The sequence below is a fragment of the Stegostoma tigrinum genome, chromosome 38 (genome assembly GCF_030684315.1).
Source record: "Stegostoma tigrinum isolate sSteTig4 chromosome 38, sSteTig4.hap1, whole genome shotgun sequence".
NCBI classification, from domain to species: domain Eukaryota; kingdom Metazoa; phylum Chordata; class Chondrichthyes; order Orectolobiformes; family Stegostomatidae; genus Stegostoma; species Stegostoma tigrinum.
The window spans coordinates 3434927-3458001 of NC_081391.1; the positions used below are offsets into that span (position 1 = coordinate 3434927).

Sequence of the window (23075 nt, forward strand, 5' to 3'; positions counted from 1 at the left end):
TGGTGGCATCATGTGGTTGTGAGAAGCGCTACATGAGTGCAAGCTTGTTTTTTTCTTATTAACTCATTGGTAGAGGTTGTATTTTGATCACAGGAACTGCTGAATTTATGGGAGAGCTTTGGGTTCTAATGAGATTCCATTCCCCCCCCAGAATCCTGCTTCAAGTTTGCTTTGACCAATCCACATGTGCCGCCATTCTGCCACCACGGTTACTTAAACATGCAGGGCTTGCTGGATGTTGAGATCTTCTGACAAGGTTCTGCAGCGGTGGGCCAGCATTCCAGCGACAGCGTCCACAGCCAGCAAGTGCCTGAGCAACAAGGGAGTTTGAAGTGAAACTGTTCAGTGACTGAATGTGTGGCCAGACAGACTGTGCCCTTTATCCAAGTGAGGACTCAGTGCACACAGAGTTACTGGACTGAATGATTCCAGGACACACTTAGTCCTGCTGCCAAGTACAGAGGTTTCAAATAATAACTCCTGCATGATGTATATTCATATGAAAACACAGCCAGACATGTCTGTCAATATCTGGAGGGTGGATTTGTGTTAATAGGTTTGACACTTGTTGGGATTACGGAGGCTACAATTTTAAATGTGTTCCATCACATGTTCGAATGATTAATCTAGTCTTTGAAAAGTCCAAAGCCATGCTTAAAGCTTCACCAGTGCTGATATCAGCACTTTCTGCAAACTTGCCCCTCCTGCACCTTCACAAAGTGGCCCACTAAATCTTTGAAAATCATGGTCAAAACTCACACTGATGTGGAAGCATTCCTCTGGTCGGGAGGCCAGGCTCCATTTCTGGCAAGACTGAATTTTAATGTTCTGGTTTGCATGAGAAATTGCTGCACACAGATTGTTGGCTGATTGTTGCTGCTTATGGGAGTTTGCTGGTTTTCTTGCTTTACAGCTACAATGACACTGAGCTGATTGTATACCATTGGCTATGAAGCACTTCAGAACACACTGGTTTCCTGAAAGTTGTGACAGGAAAGCACCAGCCTGTTAATTCAGGCCAAAGGTTCTGCTGAATGGACGCCTTGCCTACCATGAACACCGCTGTCACTGACACTTCCAACGTTCAGATTGATTGATTGTTTTGTCAGAGGCTACAAGGGATATGGAAGAATGGAGGATAAAGATCAAGTGCAGATCTGTGACCAAACAGAATGGACATCATCGAGGGTTTGAACAGTCTACTCATATTAATCTTGTTAATGAGCAGTTCTTGAATGACTGTAATGCTGTTTGGTTGCTGGAGGTGATGCTGCTGAGCTGCTTATTTGACAAATGGGGGAAGAACCTAGTACAACAGATCTTTCTGAACAGGATATGAATCATTGGTGGTTTAACTAATTGAGGAAGTGCAGAAGACTTCAGGTGGATATTTTTGTTACAGAAATTGGGTACTTGTGGTGCAGAAACAACGTATTCTGCATCAGATAGACATCAATTCACTCAGACTCTTAGACTGGCAGAGCATTGAAAGAGGCCATTCAGCCCATTGTACCTGAGCTTTCTAATTAATGTTAGTCACCTTGCTCCTTCCCAACACACTTGGGAGGGAGGTAAAGAAACCTGAGGACCAGGAACTAGGGTCAGACTGCTGTGACTCTATTTTAGTGCCCAGTGGGTAATTGAGCTGGATAGTGCTTGCTTATTGCTGTTGTTTGCTAAGCATGCCTGTGAACAAACTCGAGTTGTGAGGAGAGAATGGAATTTGATGGTTGCCCCATGCAGTTTTGTAGGGTGCCTAGATGGGATCTTGGTGTATGGAGAAGGGAGCGTGCCAACTATAACCCAGCAGAGGTACATTGTACTCGGCAGGAGTGAGAAAGGTTGGTGAGGACTAAGGATCAGGTTGTAGTCTGCCTCGGCTTTGGACTGTTGCCTCATCGATCTGTAAAAGCTTACGTTTTCACACAAGCCATACATTCTCTAATCACCCTCCACACTTTCTGTATCAACCTTCTTCATCACAGATTCCTTTATTCATATTAAAAATGGGATCTGCAGTGTAAACCTGTGATCTTATAACCGCAGCTGAGACCTCAGCCGTGCCCCAGTCAACTTAATGTACCAGTTTTACTGTAAGCTTTCTATTTAACAATGACATTACGTAAAATATTATATAAACATAAAGACACAACCTGCAGCTTTATAATGAGGAACATATGAAGTCCTTGAGCCGTGGTTCAGTTATTCTTCTAACACTTCCTCTCCTCTGTATTTCCCCATTTTAACCCCCACATTGTAAACTCCCCAGTATCGTATGTTGCATCTATTACAGTTTATTCCTTTGTTGTAATGGCATAAGAGTCAGAGGGAAGATTATTTTTTTAACAATGAGTTATTGAGATCTGGAATAGGCCAGAAGCAGATTGAATAGTAATTTTCAATGTGGAATTTGAAGGTGAATGTTTACAATCTGTGGGGAAGTAGCAAAGGAGAATGGGGCTAACTGGATCATTCTCTGAAAGGGCTGAGACAGATGTAATGGGTTGAATGGCCTGCATTTGCACTTTTACATTACTGTGCTTCATAATGGTGGTGAGGTTTCCATTTGAGCCAGAGGATAGGGGCTACAGGAAAGGAATCCAGTTAATTAGACTCTACAGCAGGGGAAAGCTTCGATTAAATTGTGAATTCATGGGAATAAATGGAAGCCAACACTAAAATCTTTAATGTGATTTTCCACAATCCATCTGTTCAGTTTAACTGTCTGCAGATGTCAATAGCCTTGGCATGCAGAGGTCAAAGGGTTAGGCAGTCTTGCCAGTGAGCTGGCTTTGACTCCTCACTCTAATGCCACATTTTAGAGTGAAAGTGCAAATTCTATAAACATTCTAATCTAGACATTAAAATGTTACATACCTTAATGGGTTCAGTTTATCTCAAATTGAATTGCAGCGACAATACAATCTGATCCATTGCTCAGTAACCAACAGTCAGAGAGAAATATGTGGCTGTACATTTCACCCATCCCCTGCTGCAATTTTAAAGGGTTTTTTTTAAAAAAATCAATATTTAACTCCAGGTAAAGTGATCCATGAAGATTGCCAGGCTGTGTCAAAAGGTCAGACAGCAGCAGATAACACTTCAGACTTGAGATTTTAACCTTGGTGTCGAGGTGTGTAGAAGCTGGGGTAAATTGAAATCTTGAACTGCTGACAACACAAGACAATCAGCCTATTGTCTGATCAATGCTGCAGTCTGTTCCCTTTTCCTTGACTGTGTTCCACCTCTGGGCTTCTGGATTATGTGCTGCGAATGTTTGAACAGGACATATACAGAAAATTACTCGCACTGACAGGACAGTTGGACATCACAACTCAAAGCTAATTAGCGAAATATCTGGTAGCAGAGGTTGGGAGAGGTAGGGATTTTTATTTTAAGAAAGTAGGTTAAGATCTGGAAGACACAGGCTAAAAGTCTGCCGCATGCAACAACAACTTGGATTTTTGTAGCACCTTTATTGTACTGCATCCCTGGCATCAACTCACAAGTGTGATTATTAAGCAGGGTGAAAGCAAGATTTCAGGACAAGGTGGTCAAAAAAAGCTTAGTCAAAGCAATCAGCTGTTTTAACAGACTTACCCCAGACTCTTCACTTGCAACTCTGAAGTTCTTTCCTCCAAAGTCAGTCTTAAAGGGAATCTTAAAAGAGGGAGAGGCTTAGGGAACGAATTCCAGAGTTTAGAGCCCAGAAGCTGAAGATATAGCTGCCCGTGGTGAAGCAGGGACATCCAAGAGATAAGGTTTAATTATAATTTTGGGACAGAAGTTGTATATATGCTTAAAAAAATGGAAGGGCTCTGGGGCTTAGGACTAATTAGAAAATTCTCGCATAAGACCAGTGTGGTGGGCTGGGCCAAATGGCATAATTTGCTGTTTAATTTTGTAAGGAGGGTCAACTCCTGATCTGAGCTTTAATGCATTGAGGTAGAAAATTTGTAAGATTTTAAGACTGAAAGCAAAACTCTAAATGACAAGAATATTAGAACACAAGAAGCAACAGCAGAAGTGGACCATTCAGCCCCTCGCGTCTGCCCTGCTTACTCAAGAAGATCATGGCTGATCTTCAGCTTCACCTCCATTTTCCTGCTAACTCTACGTGATTACCTGAAACAGAAAAAATTTATCTCTCTATGCCTTAAATTTAACAATGATTCATTGACTACCTTCTTAGGAAGAGAAGTTCAAAGATTTTGTTTGCCACCGGCAGTGTAAAACCAGATCACAGAACTATTACAGTGCAGGAGGCCATTCAGTTCGTGCTGTCCACAACAGCTCTATTATCTCGTGCCAATCTCCTGCATTTTCCACGTGTCGTTGCACACCATTACAATCCAAATAATCATTCAGTCCCCTCTTGAAGGCCTCAGTTGAACCTGCCTCCTCCACATTTCCAGGCTGTGCATTCCAGATCCTAACCACTTGGTGTGTGAAAAAGATTTTTCTGTCATCATTTTTTTTGCAAATCACTTTAAATCTATACCTTCTCATTCTTCTTTCTTTTACAAGTAGGAACAGCTTCACACTATTTACTCTGTCCAGTCCATTAATGATTTTGAAAACCTCTAATAAAACTCTTCTCAACCTCTTTCCTCCAGGGAGAAACTGCTTCAGTTTCCTCAACTTAAGTTTCTCATTCCTGGAGCTGTTCTAGCAAATTGCTTCTACATGCTGTCTAATGGGTTCACGCATTTCCTATAATGTAGCACCCACAACTGGACACAGTACTGCAGCTGAGATCTAACAAGTCTGTTGTACAAGTTCAGCATCGCTTCCCTACTGTAGTATTCTGTGATCCGATTAATGAAGCTGGAAATGCTATACTTTATTAACTGCTGTTGGCACCTTCAATGATCAGTGCACATATCCACCCAGATTCCTCTGCTGCTGCACTGCCTTTAAAATTGTAACTGTCCATGTTTATATCGTATTTCAATGCCCTTCTGACCAAAGTGCATCACCTCACGCTTCTCTGTATTGAACCTCATCTGTCCTATATCTACCCAGTCCACTGACTTGCCAGTGTGCTTTCGGAGTTCCACGCTGACCTGGCAGTTTACAATTCTTCCAAGTTGAACGTCATCTGCATATTTGATTTTTAAAAAAAGTGTTAGGGTCAAGAGCAGTCTATTTCAGTCATGTTGACAGCAGAGGAAGCCATTTTTAAGGTCAGATTGTAGGCTTCCCTATAAATCCTGAATATCATAGAGCACAGAACTGTTTGGCTTTTGTGAAATACTCTAGCTACATCTGTACCCATCTAAGGAATGATAGAATACCTACAGTGTGGAAATAGGCCATTCAGCCCAGCAGGTCCACACCACCCCTCTGAACAGGAGCATCCCACCCGAACTCATCCCCGTGTCTAATCCACCTAATCTACACACCCCTAGAAACTACGGGCAATTTAGCACAGTCAGTCCACCTAACCTGAACAGCTTTTGGACTATGGGAGGAAATCAGAGGACCTGTGGAAACTCGTGCAGACATAGGGAGAACATGCAAACTTCACACAGAGGATGGAGTTGAACCCGGGGTCCTGGCGCTCTGGGCAGCAGTGCTAGCTACCATGTCCTCCTATTCATTTGAGGAGCAAGTGTAGATCATTCAATAAGATTGTGGTCTATCTGATGTTAATCTCAACTCTACATTCCTGCTTGTCCTGATAGATTTTCATTCTCATGATAACCTTGGGTTATTCATCCTGGCATGGCCAGAGGAGAAGCATCTTCAAGGTAGGCTTTGCTACTGGATACGCAGATAAGAAATTCCAAAAACTGAAGAGCGTGCATGGAGACACTCACTTGTAGTTCCTGCTTGGCAAAGCTGGACAAGGAGACCGCACTGTCTGTTGGGAGCAGCTATGGACTGTTTACTATAAGCAGTATGATTCTATGGAGAGTGTGTAGTGTGATAAATATAAAAGGGAAATGTGCCTGTCATGTTTAAAGTATGAGTTAACAAAAATAAAACATCGTTTAGTCAATGGTGCTTTTGGTAATTTGTTAGAGTAAGGGTTTTAATTTTTTGCCACACCTCTTCCTCAGTTGGAATCTGGAAGGTTAAATCCCTTTTTAAAACTCTGTATGGGGATTGCAACACTAAAGCTGCAGTCCTGTTCAATCAGATTTTTCTAAATGGAGGCTTTGTTTTGTGAAAGACCCACCACAGGCTGCAACAGGAATATGACAGGTCCACTCACATCTCAGTTCTTGCACAGGTTTTATCTGGAAAACAGGGGAGTTTATATCATTAACCAGTCTGTGGTTTCTAAATCCTTCATGCCTATGTTTCTGTTTTACCCAAAGGATAATATTTTCATGATATGAGCAATGCTGACACTTTCCCTCACCTTCACAACCTTCTGTTTCTATTAAACACAATAATTCGGTTGCAAAAAGAGCTTCATAAAATATCTTCCTTCCTTCCACAAAAGTGTCGAATCTTGCTGGCTTTAGCTCTATGCCTGCTGGTGGCCCCTTGCTTATCATTCAAGTGACGACTTCCTGTGTGTGTTTGGAAACTACTCCTTACTGAGGCCCAGACACCACCCCCCCCACAAACTTAATCCTCCTCCCCGTCAGCATCCAGTGCCATCCATCCCACTGGCACTCACTGGGTGCTGTTTCTGTAACACTGTCTCCTAAATGAGAGTGAGATGCTGCCCCTTCCTAATTCAGGGGGTAAGTGGTGGATTGGAGCAATCCCATCCACTCTTCTGGCTTGTTGCTTCCCAAACAACCTTGAGACAGATTTAATTCTTAAGACTGTAACTCGAACTTTGTGTAAGTGCAGCATCCTATGGTGGGTCTGTGTGTTTTGCTGGTTATTGAGGGGGTGTGTCTGTATATACAGTTAGTTATTGAGGGTGTGTATATGCACAGACTGCGATTGAAGTTGCGTGTGTGTGTGCTTGTTTGATTGGTCACGTACCAAAATGCAGTGAAAAGCTTTGTTTACGAATGGTACATACAGAACAAAAAGATAAAAAAGACTTAGATGCGTACAGGTTACATCGCAGGTTACATTACTTTAAACTAGAGTCCATTAAACAGTCTGATAGAAGAAAGAAAGAAAGAAGCTATCCCTGAACCTGTTTGTACATGTGTTCAGGCTTCTGTATCTCTGCCTGATGGAAGAGGTTGTAGGGGGTCATTATCAGGATGCGATGGGTCTTTGATGATGTTGGCTGCCTTTCAGTGGCACCAAGCCATGTAAATAGAGTTAGAACATAGAACAATACAGCGCAGAACAGGTCCTTCGGCCCTCGATATTGTGCCGACCTGTGAACTAATCTAAGCCCATCCCCCTATACCATCCCATCGTCATCCATATGCTTATCCAAGGGCTGTTTAAATGCCCCTAATGTGGCTGAGTTAACTACATTGGCAGGCAGGATGTTCCACACCCTTACCACGCTCTGAGTAAAGAACCTGCCTCTGACATCTGTCTTAAATCTTAAGACCCCTTGTACAAGATGATGTCATGATCCTCGGAAAAAAGACTCTCCCTGTCCACCCTATCTAATCCTCTGATCATCTTGTATGTCTCTATTAAATCCCCTCTTAGCCTCCTTCTCTCCAATGAGAACAGACCAAAGTCCCTCAGCCTTTCCTCATAAGGCCTTCCCTCCAGAACAGGCAACATCCTGGTAAATCTCCTCTGCACCCTTTCCAATGCTTCCGCATCCTTCCTGTAATAGGGCGACCAGAACTGTACGCAATATTCCAAGTGAGGCCGCGCTAGCGTTTTGTACAGTTGCAGCATGACATCGGCTCTGGAATTCAATCCCTCGACCAAAAAAACCTAACACACCGTTTGCCTTCTTAACAGCATTATCAACCTGGGTGGCAACTTTCAGGAATCCATGTACATGGACACCAAGATCCCTCTGCACATCCACATTACCAAGAATCTTTCCATTCCCGGTATTCTGTCTTCCTATTATTCTTCTCAAAGTGAATCACCTCATATTTATCTGCATTGAACTCCATTTGCCACCTTTCAGCCCAATTCTGCAGTTTATCTGAGTCTCTGCAACCTGCAACATTCTTCCGCATTGTCCACCAGTCCACTGACTAGTGTCATCTGCAAACTCACTAACCCATCCACCTATGCCTGCGTCCAAGTCATTTATAAAAATGACAAACAGCAGTGGTCCTAAAACAGATCCTTGAGGCACACCACAAGTAACCGGACTCCAGGCTGAATACTTTCCGTTAACCACCACTCGTTGCCTTCTTACTGAAAGCCAGTTTCTAATCCAAACTGCGAAATCTCCTCAAACCCGTTCCTCCGTATTTTCTCCAATAGCCTACCATGTGGAACCTTATCAAAGGCTTTACTGAAGTCCATGTACACCACGTCAACTGCCCTACCCTCATCCACATGCTTGGTCACCTTCTCAAAAAACTCAATGAGGTTTGTGAGACACGATCTGCCCTTGACGAATCCATGTTGACTATCTCTAACCAAAATGTTCATGGATGGAGGGTTGGCATCTGTCGTGGTCTGGGTGGTGCACACAACCCCCTGTAGTTTCTTACGGTCCTGGGCACAGCATTTGCCATACCAGGTTGTTTATGCACCCGGACAGTGTGCTTTCAGTGGCACATCAGTAGAAGTTGGTGAGGGACCTTATGGACATCCCAAATTTCCTGAGCCTCCTGAGGGCGAAGAGGCATTGTTGCGCCTTTTTGACTGTTGCATCTAAGTGAGAAATCTAGGACGGATTGTTGGTTATCATCACGCCGAGGAAGGTGATGCTCTTCACACTCTCAACCTCAATTCCATTGATGTAGATCGGGGTGTGTTCACCTCCTTTCTTGCTAAAGTTGATAATCACCTTAAACCTGTGCCCTATAGTTTTGCCCACCACTAGCTGCCCTGACCCTTTAGTTTGCCAACATTGAGAGACAGATTGTTTTCGTTGCACCATGTCACCAAGCCCTCTATCTCCTTTCTGTATTTTGACTCGTCGTTGTTAGATATCTGTCCCATGGTGGTGTTATCAGTGACCTTGTAGATGGCGTTCATTTGGAATTTGGTGACACAGTTGTAGGTGTATAGGGAATACAGGAGGGACCTAAGGACACATCCCTGGGGGGCTCCAGTGTTGAGTGTTGTGGTGGAGAATGTGCAGTTACTTATCCTCACTGATTGCGGTCTATGGGTCAGCAAGCTGAGGATCCAATAGCAGAGGGGAGCTGAGACCAAGGTCATGGTGTTTTGAGATCAGTCTGGGATAATGATGTTGAAGGCGGAGCTGTAGTCAATGCACAGGAGTCTGACATAGGTGTCTTTATTAGAACATAGAACAATACAGCGCAGAACAGACCCTTCGGCCCTCGATGTTGCGCTGACCTGTGAACTAATCTAAGCCCCTCCCCCTACACTATCCCATCCCATTTATTGTCCAGATGTTTTAGGGATGAGAGCAGGGCTAGAGATACGGCATCCTCTGTGGATCTGTGTATATACAGTAAATTATTGAGGGTGAGTATATGCAGTCACTTGTTTGAGTGTCTGTATATGCATTTAGAATATATATGTATATAAAGTCATAGAGCTGTACAGCATGGGAACTGACCATTTGGTCCAACTCATCCATCCTGACCAGGTAATCTAAATTAATTTAGTCCCATTTGCCAGCATTTGGTCCATATCCCTCTCAAACACTTCCTATTTACTTACCCATCCAGATGCCTTTTAAACGTTGCAACTGTACTGGCCTCCACCACTTCCTCTAGCATCTTACTCTCTATCTCTCTATCTCACACACACACACAGACACAAGACTTGTGAAAGTCTGGGTTGAATTTGAATTTGCAGATTCATTCTATTTTGTTCAAAAGCCACACAATTTATAGACAGTCAAGGGGGCATTTTATACATTCATATTTAGAAATAAAACCAGTCTGACTCCAAACTAAAACACAAACAGATTCTAAACAAGACCTCACACCTAAACATGCTATGCCTGGCTTAAAATGTCACCTCTTCTTTACACTGATAAAACCTTTAATTCTCTCAGGACTGCGACTTGAAAGGAATTTGTGGATTTATATACATATTAATCAATTAAAACCTTCTAAAGATTTAACAGCATCTTAGATTTGTTCAGTACATCCTCATCAGTAGTGTGAACCTTTGATATTTTACTTATAAACTCTGTGTCTGATACTGCCTCTCTCACTAACACCTGAAGAAGGAGTGAGGCTCTGAAAGCTTGTGTTTTCAAATAAACCTGTTGGACTATAGCCTGGTGTCATGTGATTTCTGGCTCTGGCAGCACATTTCATACACGCATCATCCTCTGCATGAAAATGTTGCTCCATAGGTCCCTTTTAGATCTTTCCCCTCTCACCTTAAACCTGTGCCCTATAGTTTTGCCCACCACTAGCTGCCCTGAGGAAAAGGCTTTTCACCCTATCCATGCCCCTCATGATTTTATAAACCTCTGTAAGGTCACCCCTCAGCCTCCGACACTCAGGGAAAACAGGCCCAGCCTATTCAGCGTCTCCCTGTAGCTCAAACCCTCCAACCCTGGCAACATCCTCGCAAATCATTTCTGAACCCTTTCGAGTTTCACAATGTTCTTCCTATAGCACGGATACTATAATTGATCACAGTATTCCAAAAGTGGCCAAACCAATATCCTGTGCAGTATATGTATAGTCAGATATCAAAACTGTGTCTATGCAGTCAGTGCTCGGGGTGTGTGTACTGTTAGTCTTGAGGGTGCTTCAAGAGTTAGTCATCAAGAGTGTGTGTATATAGTCAGTTATCAAGGGTATGTCTGTGTGTATGTTTTTATATATAAATACATCAATATATAGCACATGCACACACACACATGTGTGTATATAGTCAGTCATTGAGACTACATGTACGTTTACAGTCAGTTATTGATGGTGTCTTTGTGTATGCAGCCAGTTATTGAAGCTGTGTGTGTGTGTGTACAATCAGTTATCAAGGCTTCACCGTGCATTGTGACGATGCCGTGGCTTTATGAATTTATTTTGTCCTTTTTTTTAAAAGAGAGGTTTTAAGACAGAAATACTGAGCAGTCTCGTTGGAAAGCCAGTAAACAGCTTGTGACGCCTTGGGATTTTTTAAAAAATGGAAAAATAGATACAACTTGGATGGATGTGGCCAGATCTCTCAGACCAGAATTTCTTGGGGTTTTCTTTAGCTTTTAAATTAAGCAGAAGCTGCTGGAGTTTTAAAGAAGTAGAAGCTAATTTTCCCCTCCCTTGGTTGCAGGTTGGGGTTTCTCTTCCTACTGTGGGTGTTGCATGTGAGAAGATTGGATTTCTGAATTTGTCGTTTTGCTCAAGGGGTGTGTTTATGGGAAGTTACTGTTTTGGAACAGTTAATTAGTAATAGTTTTTTTCTGTTCATGTGTGGGACGTGGGTGTCACTGGCTGGCCCATCCCTTGAGAAGGTGGTAGTGAGCTGCCTTCTTGAACTGCTGCATTTCTTCTGCTGTGGGTTGACCCACAATGCTATTTGGGAAGGAACCCCAGAGTTTTGACCCAGTGACAGTGAAGGAACGGCGATATGTTTCCAAGTCAGGGTGGTGGGTGACTTGGAGGGGAACTTGGAGATGGTGGTGTTCCCATGTATCTGCTGCCCTTGTCCTTCTAGATGGAAGTGGTTGTGGGTTTGGAAGGTGCTGTTTGAGAATCTTTGATGAATTTCTGCAGCACATCGTGTAGATAGTATACGCTGCTGCTACCGAGCGTCGGTGGTGGAGGGATTGAATGTGGATGTAGTGCTAATCACGCAGGCTGCTTTGTCCTGGATGGTACAAGCATCTTGAGTGTTGTTGGAGCTGCATTCATCCAGGCAAGTGTTCCATCACACTCCTGACCTGTGCCTTCTACATGGTGGACAGGATGTGAGGAGGCAGGAGGTGAGTTACTTGCTGCAGTATTCCTAGCTTCTGATCTGCTCTTGTAGCTACTGTGTTAATGTGGTGAGCCCAGTTGAGTTTCTGGTCAATGATAACACCCAGGATGTTGATAGTGTGAGATTCAGTGATGGTAACAGCATTGAATGTCAAGAGATGGTGGTTAAATTGTCTCTTATTGGTGATGGTCATAGCCTGGCATTTGTGTGGCGCAACGGTCACTTGCCACTCATCTACACTATCACTATCTACACGATGTGCTGCAGAAATTCATCAAGCCTGGATATTGTCCAGATCTTGTTGCATTTAAAAATGGACTGTATCTGAGGAGTCACAAATGGTGCTGAACATTGTGCAATCATCGGCGAACATCCCCACTTCTGACCTTATGACGGAGGGAAGGTCATTGATGAAGCGCTGAAGATGGCTGGGCCGAAGACACTACCCTGAGGAACTCCTGCAGAAATGTTCTGGAGCTGAGATGATTGACCACCAACAACCACGACCATCTTCCTTTGTGCCAGGTATGACTCTAACCGCTGGAGAGTTTTCCCCTGACATTCATTGATTCTAGTTTTGCTAGGGCTCCTTGATGCTACACTCTGTCAAATGCAGCTTTGATATCAAGGGCTTTCACTCTTACATCAACCTCTGGAATTCAGCTCTTTTGTCCATGTTTGAACCAAGGCTGTAATGAGGTCAGGAGCCAAGTGACCCTGGTGGAACTCAAACTGGGCATCACTGAATAGGCCATTGCTGAGCAGGTGCTGCTTGATAGCACCGTTGATGACACCTTCCATCAATTTACTGATGACCGAGAGGAGACTGATGGGGCGGTGCATGGCTGGGTTGGATTTGTCCTGCTTTTTGTGTACTGGACATACTTGGGCAATTTTCTACATTGTTGGGTAGGTGCCAGTGTTGTAACTGCACTGGAACAGCTTAGCTAGGGGAGCGGCAAGTTTTGGAGCACAAGTCTTCAGTACTATTGCTGGAATGTTGTGAGAGCTGTAGCCTTTGCAGTATCCAGTGTCTCCAACTGTTTCTTGAAATCATGTGGAGTGAATCGAATTGGCTGAAGACTTGTATCTGAAATGCTGGGGACCACTGGAGGAGGCTGAGCTGGACCATCCACTCGGCACTTCTGGCTGACGATTGCTGTGAATGCTTTAGCTTGTCTTTTGCACTGATGTGCTGGACTCTTCCATCATTGAGGATGGGGATATTTGTGGAGCCTCCTCCTCCAGTGAATTGTTTAATTGTCCACCACCATTCACAAGTAAATGTGGCAGGGCTGCAGAGCTTAGATCTGATATGTTGGTTATTAGATCGCTTAGCTCCGTCTGACATTTGCTGCTTTCGCTGTTTCATGTGCAAGTAGTTCTGTTTGGTGGCTTCACCAGGTTGATACCTCACCTTCAGGTATGCTTGGTGCTGCTCCTGGCATAGCCTCCTGCACTCTCCATTGAACCAGGGTTGATCCCCTGGCTTGATGGTAATGGTTGAGTTGGGGATGTGTCAGGCCATGAGGTTACACATTGTGCTGGAGAACAATTCTGCTGCTGATGGCCCACAGCGCCTCATGGATGCCCAGCCTTGAGTTGCTAGATCTGTACAAAGTCTGTTCCATTTAGCACAGTGATAGTGCCACATAACACAATGGAGGGTATCCTCAATGTGAAGGCAGGACTTGATCTCCACAAAGACTATGCGATGGTCACTCATCGATATTGTCATGGACCTGCACCTGGCAGATAATTAAGGACGAGGTCAAGTATACTTTTCCTTCTTGTTGGTTCTGTCACCACCTGCCGCAGACCCAGTCTCGCAGCTATGTCCTTTAGGACCTGACCAGCTCAATCAGTATTACTGATGCTGAGCCACTGTTGGTGGTGGACATTGAAATCCCCCACCCAGAGTACATTTTGTGCCCTTGCCATCCTCAGTGTTTCCACTGTTGCTCAGCATGGAGGAGCACTGATTCATCAGCTGAGGGAGGACAGTATGTGTCAATAAGTAGGAGGTTTCCTTGCCCATATTTAACCTGAAACTATGAAACCACTAGGCCTCCGCCTACCCATTATTACTCTATCTACTATTTGGTTAAGTTTTCCACTAGAGTATAAGTTATTCTAAGTTCTTAGTAAGTGTTGAATAAATGGTGCTTTGCTTAACATTGGGTAATTTGACCAGTTGAATTGCATCTGGAACACGGCATGTTACATTTGCCTTTAAAATAACAAAAAGTTAGGGTCTAGGCTACCTTAAAATATTTTGAGGGGGTTTGGTCTGGTCCAATTTAGCATGTACAGTCACGTGTGTGTGTTCATTTACTGTCAGTCAGTGACTGTATACAGTCGGTATTTGAAGCCACAGTATATTTGCTGAAGATTACTATGTCAGATGGTATCAGCTTCCTGTTGCAATGAGTTCAGTGCTGCTTGTGCAGGCAGTACTTTGTCTCTTACACTCAGATGAATATTACACTCAGTGTCATGGAGAGAGGCTGTTGCATTTCTTTTTTCTGTGGATCATTTCTTCATCTGTGCTCTATGCCTTATGGCTCAACAAGTTAGTAAGAACAGCTACATAGAAAAAAAAGAGTAGGAGTAGGCTGTTTGCCTCGTCGAGCCTGCTCCACCATTCAATATAGTCCTGGCTGATCATCCAACTCAGTGCCCTGTTCCTGCTCTCCCCCTGCACTCTATGATCCCTTTATCCCTTCTCCAGTAGAAACAGAAAATAGGAGCAGGAGGAAGCTAATTGGTACAAATTATTGCACTGCTGGTTCAGTTGGACAGGGAGCAAAATGTTTCTTACACCTCACTCTGGGCCAGAGTGATAGTGACTAAGCAGGGTGCCCACTCTGATGAGTTCTGGTGAGTCCCACTCAGAAAGCTTGGTAAACCGGTGAGTTCTGTGATGCCCTGTGCAGTTGAACAGCATCTGCAGTGGCCTTTGCTGTCCAGTTGAGGGACTGGCACTGCAATCCAGTAAAAGAAAGGTGACACAGTGGCTCAGTGGTTAGCACTGCTGCCTCACAGCACCAGGGACCCAGGTTTGATTCCACCCTTAAGTGACTGTTTGGAGTTTGCACATTCTCCCTGTGTCTGTCTGGGTTTCCTCTGGGTGCTCTGATTTCCTCCCACCGTCCAAAGATGTGCAGGATAGGTCAATTGGTTGTACTAAATTGCCCGTGGTGTCCAGGGATGTTTAGGTTAGGTGGGTTATACATGGGGAAAAGCAGGGGAATGGGTCTGGGTGGGATGGTCTTCAGGTGGGGGGTGTGGACTTGTTGGGCCGAAAGTCCTGTTCCCACACTGTGGGGACAACTTCAAATACCTGGGGAATTGCGACAGCTCACACGACTCCATTGAAATTCCAAGATAGTTAGCCAGAAGCTGCAAATCTCTCTCCTCCTGTTCTGTCTTGTCCAGAAATACATGTCATTAATTCCAGCTGCCACGCTGGGGTTGGTGTTTGGGCTTGTTTCTTTCCAGCCTTTGCCACACCTTCCCTCATTGATTGCCGGCTGTCCTTCGCTGGGAGACAGTAAAAATGAGCTTAGAACAGGAGCGCTGAAAGGCAACCCCTCCTACAGTCCCAATCCAATTTCAATGCCCCCCTCACTGCTATCCAGCAGAACAGTTAATGTAGCAGAACCCATGGCTCAGCAATCATGTGGTGCTAAATGCCAGCCCTATAAGTGCCTGCATCATCAGTTCTGATCCCTGTTGTGGGAACGTGAAACTGAATTTAATAAACCTGGGTTGGCACTGATTATGTATGCGCATACACGAAAGCTGTGTATTGTTATAGAAACACAACTAGGTCACTCTGTCCTTCAGGGAGAGTGACCTACCCATAGTGGCTTCGATATGACTCATCTCCCCCACGGTCTGGTTCATCTTTCTTGCCCTGGTATAACTAGGGTGGAGCTGTAAACCAGCCTTGCCAGTTTTGCCAACTCCCTAAGAACAACTTTAAAAATAAAATGAAGATTAAAAATAAATGGGATCTCAGTGAATACAGGGAGAAAGCTACCTCAGTGCTACCTCGAACTGCCAGCCTGTCACTGCTTTAATGCCCCGTAAATCATTTCACAAGGTTACACCTCTGTCTAAGGTCAGTCCCGAAGACAATGCATTCCTTCCTCCTGCCGGAGATTTAAATGTGGACTTTATTGAGAATGGAAGCTGTGGATTGATCTCACTCCCTGCAATGACAGAGCTTGGGGCTACAAGTCTCACTCAGTTTCAGCCTGTTGCTGAAGGAGAGATCTGGTTTGGACATCTAACCCTGCAGACAGCTTCCTCAGTTCTGGCCCCTGGGCATGCTGACCCTGACTGCCCCATTTTCCAATGGCTGACTTGTTCTGAGCACACTGTTCTTGCAGGCATTGATGGAATTTCAGAATTGCCAGGGTAACAGACAGACAAATCATTGCTACTGCCTATCTACCGATTTCATCTGGGATGTATGGAGCTCAAGTAAAGACTGGACGAGCTTAAATGTAATGCCTCTGCAGTCAAATAGCCAACTAGTAATCATCTCAAAGTTTACAACATGGTATTACCAACTAGCTGAAGCCTTGAGGAGATAGTTCTTTTTATTCATTCATGGAATGAGGGCATCGCTGGCAAGGCAACATTTATTGCCCATCCCTAATTGCCTAGAGGGCAGTTAAGAGTCAACTGCATTGCTGTGGTCTGGAGTCACATGTAGGACAGATGAGGTAAGGATGGCAGTTTCCTTCCCTGAAGGACATTGGTGAACCAGACGGGTTTTTCTTGACAATCGGCAACAGATTCATAGTCATCATTAGATTCTTAATTCCAGATATTTATTGAATTCAAATTCCACCATCTGCAGTGGCAGGTTTCAAACCTGGGTTCCCAGAATGTAGTCTGGGTCCCTGGATAAACAGCCTCGCAATACCACAAGGCCATTGCCTCCCCTATCAACTGCACAGCAGCAGTGGAACTGAACCCCAAAGTATAAGCTGCTGGATCTGAATTCTGGTGGGAGTTTGGTGCTTGGGGTATCACTCCCCCACCGAGTCAGTGCCTGGGCAATTTCCCCCAATCAGACTTGGTGCCTGGGGAACCATACCCCAGTGAGAGTTGGTTGCAGGGGAATGATTTCCCTGGTGAGAGTCGGTTGCTGGGGAGCCGCTCCCCATTTAAGAGTTGGTCCCTGGGGAATGGTGCCCTGATGAATGTTGGTTCATGGGGAACCATAACGTAGTGAGAATAAACTTCCAGGGGGAGAACCCCCATGACAGTAACTTACCTGAGAACCTGCACCCCTAAAACATTCGCCATTTGTATTAGTTATCTGTTATGGGCAAACCCAGAGGCAAAGTAAGCTGTAATATTAAAACAGGCAAGCTGCAACGGGATATAGACAGCCAAAATGAATTGTTGCTGAGCTTGCAGATGGAGTGTATTGTGGGATAATGTCAGGATATTCACTTTGGCAGGAATAAGAGAAAAACAGAATATATTTTAAACCATGAATAACTTTTATAAAGTCTGTGTTCGGAGAAATGTGTGTACCTTTGTAGATGAAAAACAGAAAGTTAACATGGAGGTAGATCAAGTAATTAACAAGAAAAGGGCATGCTGGTCTTTATTCCAAGACTCTATGACTCTAACTGAACTGCAAGTGAGAGTCTTTTTACAAATGTAGAGGTCTTTCATGAAACAACAGCCTGAGTACTGAGCGCAATTCCAGGGAATTCTAAGGAAGGATGTATTTGCCTCAGAGGGGGTGCAGTGGGATATTTGAGAGATTGGTACGTGCGATCTCAGAGAGCCTTGCTGTGATGAGGCTAATTAAATGGTGGCACGGTGGCTCAGTGGTTAGCACTGCAGCCTCACAGCACCAGGGACCCAGGTTCGATTCCAGCCTCGGGCGAATGTCTGTGTGGAGTTTGCACATTCTCCCCGTGTCTGCGTGAGTTTCCTCCCACAGTCCAAAAATGTGCAGGCTAGGTGGATCGGCCATGCTAAATTGCCCGTAGTGTTCAGGGATGTGTGAGTTATAAGGGAATGGGTCTGGGTGGGATGCTTCAAGGGGAGGTGTGGACTTGTTGGGCCGAAGGGCCTGTTTCCACACTGTAGGGAATCTAATCTAAATGGAGCCTACCCTCTCTGCAGTTTAGAAGATAAACAATTCCATTGAAACATAGGATTTTAAGATGGCTTGACAAAGTTAAACACTTGAGAGGCTTGTTTCACTTGGGAAAGTTAGAACCAGATATTTATCAGTTCAGAATAAAGAGTTGGCCATTTAGGACCAAAGTGAAGAGAAACTTCTTCACTCGGAGTGTTGTGAATCTTTGGAATTTTCATTCCCCAGAGAGCTGTGAATCCTTGGTCGTTGACTATGTTCAAGACTGAGCTAGACTTTAGGACACTAACAGAACTGGGGGCAGGGAGATCAGACAAGAAGGTGCATGTGAGGTCAAAGTTTGGCTGCGATATTTTAAAAATTGTGTGGTAGGCTCCAGGGCATCCTCCTGTGTTTATTCTTATCTGCCTCCAGATAATAAAGTTCCATTGATGGTACAGAGTTTACATTTCACAAGAACATTAGGTTTGAAATCAGCAAAGAGCATTGGACCTGCTACCAATCAGTTGCCATGCTGCAACCTGCTCAGGTCTATTGATGAAAACAGAGAAGCTACAGATAATGGTGGAAAGAATGATAACAGTACACAAAGAATCATTTCTGAAGACAGATATGGGGCTGCTTGATGGATTGTGAGGGGTCATGTAGAGACTGCCATCAAGCTATTTATTGCATTCTTCGACATGTAATAAGCTCTCCGTTTATTGTTGCATGCTCTCACTGTGGAAACACAAGCTTGAATCTCCTGGGTAACTTCCATCTGCAGATTAAACCTCACTGTCATCTTGGAAATCCCTAGAGTGGGATTCCCTGTGATATAATGAATAAACATTGTAGGGATGGACTGGCTTCAAACTTTATCCTGTGCTGACTAAATGACTGTGGCCAGGATGACAGGGTGTCTGTGACAACTGACATCTGGCCCCAGATGGGCAGTGAAAAAACGCAGTTAGTTTTATTTTTCAAAGACAAACTAGAATCAATATCTGTTGCGATACCTAGCGTAGCTAATCAGCACGTTAGTACTCGGTAGTTAAATATGTCTACTCTTATATGACATCCCAGATGCCATTTATAGAATTGACCCTGAAATCATTGAACAAAGGGCACACGGTCCTACTGATCAGGGCTGGGCCCAATAGCCATGTTCTGAAAACAGTGCGTCAACACCATTGATTGAACTGATGCAGAGAGAGTTAGTATAGAGTCATGGATGTCTATAGCACACGAAAAGGCTGTTCAGCTCATTGAGTCTGCACCCGTCAAAAACAAGCTCTTCTCCTTAGTTAAGGCGTCAATTACAAGGATACAAAACATTAAAACGAAAGAGGGAATTTGAAGGGAAGCTTTTCCATCCAAAAGGGTGGTGGTGGTGGTCTGCAATGCTCTGCCTGGAAGGGAGTTAAGGTGGGATACTTCTAAAAAATACTGAATGAGCACTTTAAGTGTCATAACATTCAAGGCTGAGGGTCTCATCTGTAACAGTATGATTCCGTGATTATAAGCATCTAACTGTTCTAATCCCAATTTCTAGCATTTGGTCTTCTATACCTTGACATTGTGAGTGCACATCCAAATACTTCTCAAATTTTATGAGGATTTCTGCCTCTACCTCCCTTAACAAGCAATGAGTTCCTGATTCCCACCACCCTTTGGGTGAAAGAGATAACAAAGTGTGGGGTTGGATGAAGACAGCAGGCCAAGCAGCATCTTAGGAGCACAAAAGCTGACGTTTCAGGCCTAGACCCTTCATCAGAAAAGGGGGATGGGGAGAGGGTTCTGAAATAAATAGGGAGAGAGGGGGAGGCGGATCAAAGGTGGATAGAGGAGAGGATAGGTGGAGAGGAGACAGACAAGTTAAAGGGGTGGGGATGAAGCCTGTAGAGGTGAGTATTAATGGGGAGGTAGGGAGGGGATAGGTCAGTCCGGGGAGGATGTACAGGTCAAGGGGGTGGGATGAGGTTAGGAGGTAGGGAATGGAGGTGCGGCTTGAGGTGGGAGGAGAGGATAGGTGAGAGAAAGAACAGGTTAGGGAGGTGGGGACAAGCTGGGCTGGTTTTGGGATGCAGTGGGGGGAGGGGAGATTTTGAAGTTGGTGAAGCTCAATGGCATCAATGTGGATTTCACAAGCTTCAAAATCTCCCCTCCCCCCACTGCATCCCGAAACCAGCCCAGCTCGTCCCCACCTCCCTAACCTGTCCCCATTCCCCTTTTCTGATTAAGGGTCTAGGCCCAAAATGTCAGCTTTTGTGCTCCTGAGATGCTGCTTGGCCTGCTGTGTTCATCCAGCTCCACACTTTGTTATCTCAGATTCTTCAGCATCTGCAGTTCCCATTATCTCCTTTGGGTGAAACTTTGTTTTCCTCACATCCCCTCTATACCTCCTGCCCTCCACCTTAAATCTATGCTTCCCTTGTCATTGATCCTTCCACCAAAGTAAGGAAAAGTCCTTCCTGTTGACCTTATGTATATTTTAACTGGGCTTTATCCAATCCCCACTGTTCTGTCCTGTGTAAGATTGCATTGTGTAAGGGCGTTGGACCCTGGACCAACCTCGTGATTATGTCACAGAGTTGCATATCACTTGACTATAAATAGCAGAGTGAATAGAGTTAGAACACTTTAGAATGAGAATCAGTCATGAGAGCATGAGGACATGAACACCCAAAGAAAATAGAATAAACCTTACCTAAAGTAAAAATATGTCAGAGCCTGGTATAGTGGTGATTAGCATGCCTAATTTTAGTATATACTAAATAGTGTTATGTAATGAGACCACCAGCGGGTAGTGGCAGTGAGGGGGGTCTGATTAAGAAATTGAATGGACCCTCACTGGAAAAGAAACGGTGTCTTTGGTGGGAGAATGGCAGACGTGAAGAGGATGGCAGACAGAAAAAGGATTCCAAAATTGAATTTATTATAGGCTCTATTGTATGTACATACATCATTGTTTAATCATAATTTCCCTTCATGTTTGACATGGCCTGATGCCAGGGAATAAAGAAATACTCCTTCATCTTTGGACTGCCCATGTGTTCAAAATTCATTTAACAGTAATTTTGAAGTCTAAGCCTGAAGACAGTTATGATTTTGTCTTCTGCTTGACCAGTCTTCTGAACTGAAAGTTATAATGTGGCATCACGCCATACAACAAAAGATTTGATCAGTTAGGATGAACTCTCTACTGGCTGAGGTTACTTTCTTTATAATTCTACGCAAAGTCACTCATTTACTTCCTGTAATGATTTTGTGATAAGGATAAGCTTTGTTGCAAGTGGGAGGAACAATATTGAATATTAAGTTTAATAGATGTTACTTGTAGGCATGCTTTCCAGATTCCAGTTTGAACAACACTCGAAGAGTCACTTCCTTGTGACTGGTAGAGGTGGTAGGGTCAGAGCAATTTTCCCAGCATCTCTTCCACCAGATTTTAACATACGTAAAATCTCATTGCTAAGTTTCAGAGTCACTGATCTAAACAACAAATATATCAGTCAGCCCAGTACACGCCCTGTCATGCTAACATCTCTGCCTCAGCCAGATAAGCAGGAGAGTCAGGCTTAGGAGTTCAAAGTGTGTGCAAAGCTGGCACCAAAAATGCTGGCACCAAATCAACTTCTTGACTTTTGTGATTGAACTTCCAAGTAAGAGAGTTCCTGAGTAAACTAGAACACTAACAAATTGACCAACTTCACTAATTAGGCTGGGCTGGGTGCTGATCAGGAGTCTCAGATACTTTCCATCTAAATTCAGATGGCAATTATCTGGACCTTAGGTAACAGAAACAACATAGGTACAAGAGTCCCATAAACAACTTTCATTCATATCATGACCGATATGTAGTCTCACTCTATCTACCAGTCTAATTTCTCTCTGCAGATGCTGCCTGATTGACTTGTGCACCCCTCTTTATTTATTTATTTCTGAGCTTCCCTCCCCCCTCCTCACTTCTGAAGGGTCCCGGCCTGAAATGGCAACTTTCCTGTTCCTCTGACGCTCCCTGGCCTCCTGTGTTCCTCCACCTCCACATTGTGTTATCTCTGACTCAAGCATCTGCCATCCTTGCTATTGCTAAAACGTTCCCTGCTTATCATATTGGCAATTTGAGAGAGTTTGCTTTATAAATATTGACTGTTTTTCCTACGATGATTGTGCTACAAGTATTTCTGTGCAATACTGAAACTCTGTTCACACTGATAGTGAAAGGTGCTACAGAAGTGCAAGTCTTTTCCCAAAGTAAGCCTTCAAATTTAACTCTTTAGCTAAGTCCTTTGTCATCTATACTCAGTTTAAGCTTCACAGTACAGGTGCTGTCACTTCTGCAAAGCATCTATTGTAATAAGGTAAAGATGATATAGTCTTACCGGACTATAGGGCTGCTATCTGATTAGAGAGTTGACTAGCAGTGGTTTAGCCTGAGGATCTCCATGCCTCAGGCGGGGGATGGTCGAGAAGACGACTCCTTCAAATGGTAACCTCAGCCAGTGCAGGAAATAAACCAATACTATTGGTGTTACTCTGCATCACAAGCCAGATTACCAGCCAACTGAGCTAATTGACCCCCATATCTGTTTTTACATTCACTCATTGGATGTGGGATTCACTGGCTAGGCCAGAATTTGTTGCTGATTCATAACTGCCCTTGAGGTTATGGTGATGGGCGGCCTCCTTGAGCTGCTGCAATCCATTTGGTGTAGGTAGGCCCACAATGTCATGATGGAGGTAGCACTAGAGTTTTGACCCAATGACAGTGAAAAAGTGGTGATACATTTCCAAGTCAGGATGGCATTATCCCCATATATTTGTTGCCCTTGTCTTGGAATATATTGTTTATGTGCAATATAAATATAAATTATTGTTGATCTGGATTTCATCCAATGGTTTTCCCCTGCTAATCCACAGCTACAAAGCCTAAGGACCACCATCTTCATCCAGGCTTAGATCAGATAATCAAGTCCTTAACACGACAGGAAAATGAGGATGAAAGGACATCACAACAAGGGAACAA

At 44.0% G+C, this 23075-nt stretch overlaps 1 protein-coding gene across 6 annotated transcripts in view; it reads left to right on the forward strand.

Moving 5' to 3' along the window:
- foxred2 (FAD-dependent oxidoreductase domain containing 2) overlaps positions 1-17969 on the forward strand; it is a 71987-nt gene extending 54018 nt beyond the window's left edge. For 5 of the 6 annotated variants that reach the window (XM_048521229.2, XM_048521231.2, XM_048521227.2 and 2 more), the window contains one exon: positions 152-17969. In XM_048521229.2, the coding sequence (XP_048377186.1) occupies positions 152-252 (101 nt within the window). In that variant the 3' untranslated portion in view covers positions 253-17969. The remainder of the gene's footprint in view (positions 1-151) is intronic. The other variant, XM_048521232.2, reaches the window with a different exon arrangement.
- The last annotated feature ends 5106 nt before the right edge of the window (positions 17970-23075 follow it).